This window comes from Sinocyclocheilus anshuiensis, unplaced genomic scaffold (assembly GCF_001515605.1).
Source record: "Sinocyclocheilus anshuiensis isolate Anshui unplaced genomic scaffold, SAMN03320099.WGS_v1.1 scaffold2055, whole genome shotgun sequence".
Taxonomy (NCBI): domain Eukaryota; kingdom Metazoa; phylum Chordata; class Actinopteri; order Cypriniformes; family Cyprinidae; genus Sinocyclocheilus; species Sinocyclocheilus anshuiensis.
This window is the reverse complement of record NW_015546656.1, coordinates 43,815-48,499: the sequence shown is the minus strand read 5'-3', so window position 1 is coordinate 48,499 and position 4,685 is coordinate 43,815. Positions and strand designations below refer to the sequence as shown.

General features: G+C 33.7%; 1 protein-coding gene across 1 annotated transcript in view; it reads left to right on the top strand.

Annotated features, from left to right (window-relative positions):
• LOC107701601 (phosphatidylinositol 3,4,5-trisphosphate 5-phosphatase 2A-like) overlaps positions 1-4,685 on the top strand; it is a gene marked incomplete at its 5' end in the record, with an annotated part of 30,756 nt that overhangs the window by 15,852 nt on the left and 10,219 nt on the right. Inside the window, 4 exons of the mRNA XM_016503647.1 lie at positions 69-157; positions 2,581-2,662; positions 3,346-3,435; positions 3,513-3,626. Coding sequence (XP_016359133.1) covers positions 69-157; positions 2,581-2,662; positions 3,346-3,435; positions 3,513-3,626 — 375 coding nt within the window. The remainder of the gene's footprint in view (positions 1-68; positions 158-2,580; positions 2,663-3,345; positions 3,436-3,512; positions 3,627-4,685) is intronic.

The following is a 4,685-nucleotide window of genomic DNA, read 5'->3' as shown; positions in this document are numbered from 1 at the left end:
AGATCAGCATTTCCTTTCCCTACCGCTTCATTTCCTGTGTGTGTGTGTGTGTGTGTGTGTGTGTCCAGCGGAGGAGGAGATCACCTATCCACCCACGTACCGTTATGAGCGAGGCTCGCGAGACACGTACGTCTGGCAGAAGCAGAAGGCGACTGGGGTACGTCGGAAACTGCCCAAAACTGTCTTAAAGGGACAGTTCACTCAAAAATGACAATGTGCTGTTAATTTACTCACCCATCCGAGAGGCTTTTTTTCTGAACAGTAAAGAAGATTTTAGCTGAAATCGTGCTCCTTGGTGATTCATGAAATGCAAGTCAATGGGTGCCGGCACTTTGAGAGTCAAAAAAGCGCATACAGGCAACACAGAATGAATCCCCGTGGCTTCTGATGATAAATTGAGATCTTATGAAGCGAAACAATCAGTCTGTGCAAGAAACTGAACATTATTTAACACATTATTACCTGTAATCAAGAGCCCCAGGTCAACAGGGAAATCTGATTCTTTTCTGCAAACTGATTCTTTTGGACAGTTTGATTCAATGAACTGGTTCAGTTCACTAGTTCGTTTATGTAATAATCATGCAATGACGTCACGTATACACAATTATATGATTAAAGCTCCCAATAATGATGTCAAACGTGGATGTTTTATGTGTCTAAAGCATATAAAGTGAATAAATGTTAAACTGTAATTTATTTCTGTGATGCGCAGCTGTATTTTCAGCATCATTACTCCAGTCTTCAGTGTCACATGATCTTCAGAAATCAGTATAATATGCTGATTTGCTGCTCAACAAACATTTCTGATTATTATTTCTTAATATTATAATTATTTATGCAGTTATAACTCTTGTTATTTGGCCATTAAGTTTTAATGAATTGATTCAAAACTGATTCACGAACTTGTTCATGTCAAAAAAAAAAAAAATGTTGACAGAAATCATTATAAAATATTAAAATATTTTAGTGGAATATGCGATTAAATACTGCATTAAATCCGCAAGTATTGATACTTATTACTATGTGTTGTTGTATTATTGCATATAAATGAATATATTTAAATATTCTTCCCTGGGTTCTTTTATAAAAAAAAAACTTTGAAATATAGTTTAAGCATTTAATTGAATATTTCATATATATTATTGAATTAAATATGAAAATATTGATATTTATTACTATGTGTTGTTGTGTAGTTGCATGTAAATGAACATAATTAAATACTGATTCTTTAAATATTTTGTTTAATATTTAATATATTTGATTGCATTAAATATGCAAGTATTAATACTTGTTATTGTGTTGTTGTATGTAAATATAAATATTGATCTATGAATGAATTTATCAAAAAACATGAAAAACAAATTAAATAAAAAAATTAATATATGAAATGAATTCAATTTGCAACACGCACACATATATATCTATATATATATATCTCTCTCTTTATATATATATATATATATAATCTTATGAAGCGAAACAATCAGTCTGTGCAAGAAACTGAACATTATTTAACACATTATTACCTGTAATCAAGAGCCCCAGGTCAACAGGGAAATCTGATTCTTTTCTGCAAACTGATTCTTTTGGACAGTTTGATTCAATGAACTGGTTCAGTTCACTAGTTCGTTTATGTAATAATCATGCAATGACGTCACGTATACACAATTATATGATTAAAGCTCCCAATAATGATGTCAAACGTGGATGTTTTATGTGTCTAAAGCATATAAAGTGAATAAAGTCGTCTTCATCAGCTCATCTTTATACATAAACAATGAGAAACCATAAAAACGTTCAGTTCTCCGCTTCATTCAAGTGTTGGGTTCACACATACGCACATCAGCGGCTCACCGGTGTTCGGTCCGAGTCGAACTGTTTCCTCAGTTCAGTGTCTGTTGGAGGAACTGAATCAGTTCATTCATCAGAGAATCAGATACGCCGGTGTTTCGAATCATTTCCAGTCACAGTGACCGTCAGGCATCTGAAAGTGAGTTCTGTTTGAGTAACTTGTAGATCGTTGCTGCTCGAGCCGCGAACTGATTCAGATGATTCAGTCCGATTCAATTAACTGATTCAACTAGTTCACTAAAAAGAACCGGTTCAAAATAATGATTCATTCACAAAGTGAACCGTTGGCCTGGGGCTCTGGATTACAGGTAATAATGAGGTAAATAACGTTCAGTTTCTTGCACAGACTGATCGTTTCGCTTCATAAGATCTCAAAATATCATCAGGAGCCACGGGGATTCATTCTGTGTTGCCTGTATGTGCTTTTTTGACTCTCAAAGTGCCGGCACTCATTGACTTGCATTGTATGAATCACCAAGGAGCACGATTTTAGCTAAAAATCTTCTTTACTGTTCAGAAAAAAGCCTCTCGGATGGGTGAGTAAATTAACAGCACATTGTCATTTTTGGATGAACTATCCCTTTAAAGAAGCTCTTCTTCATGTGCATGAAGAAAGAATCCTGTGCAAACATGTTTACGGTCCTGAGGCGGCTACTTCCTGTCCTTTGACCTTTGCCAAAGGAAGTGAAGTGTCCTGATGGCATTCTTTAAATTCCTCTCATCTCTCAGATGCGGACCAACGTTCCTTCATGGTGTGACAGAATCCTCTGGAAATCCTATCCGGAGACACACATCATGTGCAACTCTTACGGTACGCCGTCACCACGGTGACCAGACACATTACCACGGCAACAACTGACTGTTACTGTGTGCTGTTACTCTCAAACAGGTCGATATATATATATGTGTATATATATATATATATATGAGATATTCAGAGTGATTTACACTAGCAGTCAGACATTTATTTGATACTGTAAAAATACTGTAAAAATAGTGGAATATTATTAAAATGTAAATCAGCTGTTTTCTGTGTGAATCTCTGTTAAACTGTAATTTATTTATATCTATATATATATATCTCTCTCTTTATATATATATATATATATATATATATATATATATACACAGAATTTTTTTTTTAATTCTAACATTATATAAATTATATAAAAAACTATATCACTGAAATGTATTAAAAAAAACAATTAAACTACTTGTTGACAATCATTTTAAATAATTTCAGAGCAAATGCATAAATATTGCGATACATATTTAATATTATCAAAAGGTTTAAAATGAGTGAAATGAATCTCCTATATAATCCAGCTCTACTCTCAAAATAAATGACAAATAACAGCCTCTGTCAGTAACTGACTGTACGTGAGGAATGTTGTGATGGTTATTGAGGCTGATTTGTTTGTCCACCCGCTCATGAATATGCAAGCGCTGTTTAATGACCGTGTGTGTGTGTGTGTGTGTGTGTGTGTGTGTCAGGCTGTACAGATGATATTGTCACCAGCGATCACTCGCCGGTCTTCGGCACGTTCGAGGTGGGCGTCACGTCTCAGTTCGTCTCTAAGAAAGGTACGGCGTGTGTTTTCATGGCTCAGTTTCTGTTGTTTGTCACAGGTTTCTCACATCGAGCTGCTCTTCCTCCGCAGGTCTGCCCAAGTCTTCAGAACAGGCCTACATCGAGTTTGAGAACATCGAAGCCATCGTCAAGACGGCCAGCAGAACCAAATTCTTCATTGAGTTTTACTCAACGTGTCTGGAGGGTAAGAAACCAAATCATCCATGAGAATGAGGAAGTCTTTATAATAACATTCATCATTATCACTGGCTGAAATCTCTGATCTCTACGTGTGTCTGTTAAAGAAAATGAAAAGCATTCAGATGTACTGAACGTCCTTGTTTCTGGGTGAAACTGAATATTCAGCAGGAAATTGTGTGGACTGAGACCGATGCTGTTATTGTGAACTAAAACTATTGCAAATCATTTTTGGTAACTGAAAATTTTTTTTTTTAATATTAGATGAAAACCCTAAAAATTACAAATGTTGCATTTCGCAACTGAGCAAAATAAGTAAGTTTAAGTTATAAAATTACTAAATAAAACCTGAAAAAAAAAAAATGGAAAAAAACCAAACTGAAATTTACAAAAAAAAATCATTAAAAAAAATGTGTATATATATATATATATATTAATAAAAAATAAATTAAAGCTAAATAGAAAAAAATAAATATAAATAATTAAAAAATAAATTAATAAAAACAACAACTAATAAAAATGACAAAAGCACATGACAAAATTGATAAAACTTAAAATAAAATGATAACCTTAAAAAATTGAAATGAAAATTAGAAATGTTACATTGGCGATTAACCGAAACAAAGACGTTTAAGTTCCAAAATTACTAAAACTAAAGCTGATAGAAATATAGACAGATGGATAGATGGACGGATGGACAGACAGAGACAAACAGACAGAAATATACATATAGATAAAAATGAGCAAAAACTAATATCAATAGCAAAATACAAAATTTACACTAAAATGAAAACTGAAAATGGAAAAAAAGCTAATTCAAAATATGAATACATACTATAATAGTATATAAATAATACTAAAATAAGACTGGCTGGGGCTTGATTGAGGGTGAAACATGTTAGACTGTCATATTATTAGATGTGTTTTCTAATGCACAAATCACTATTATTACTGCTCTGAGTTCAGTGATGTCAAATCAATAAAGGAGCAACAGGTACTGTAACTGTATCTGTCTGTTTGTCTGTCTGTCCGTCCGTCTGTCTGTCTGTCCATCCGTCTGTCTGAC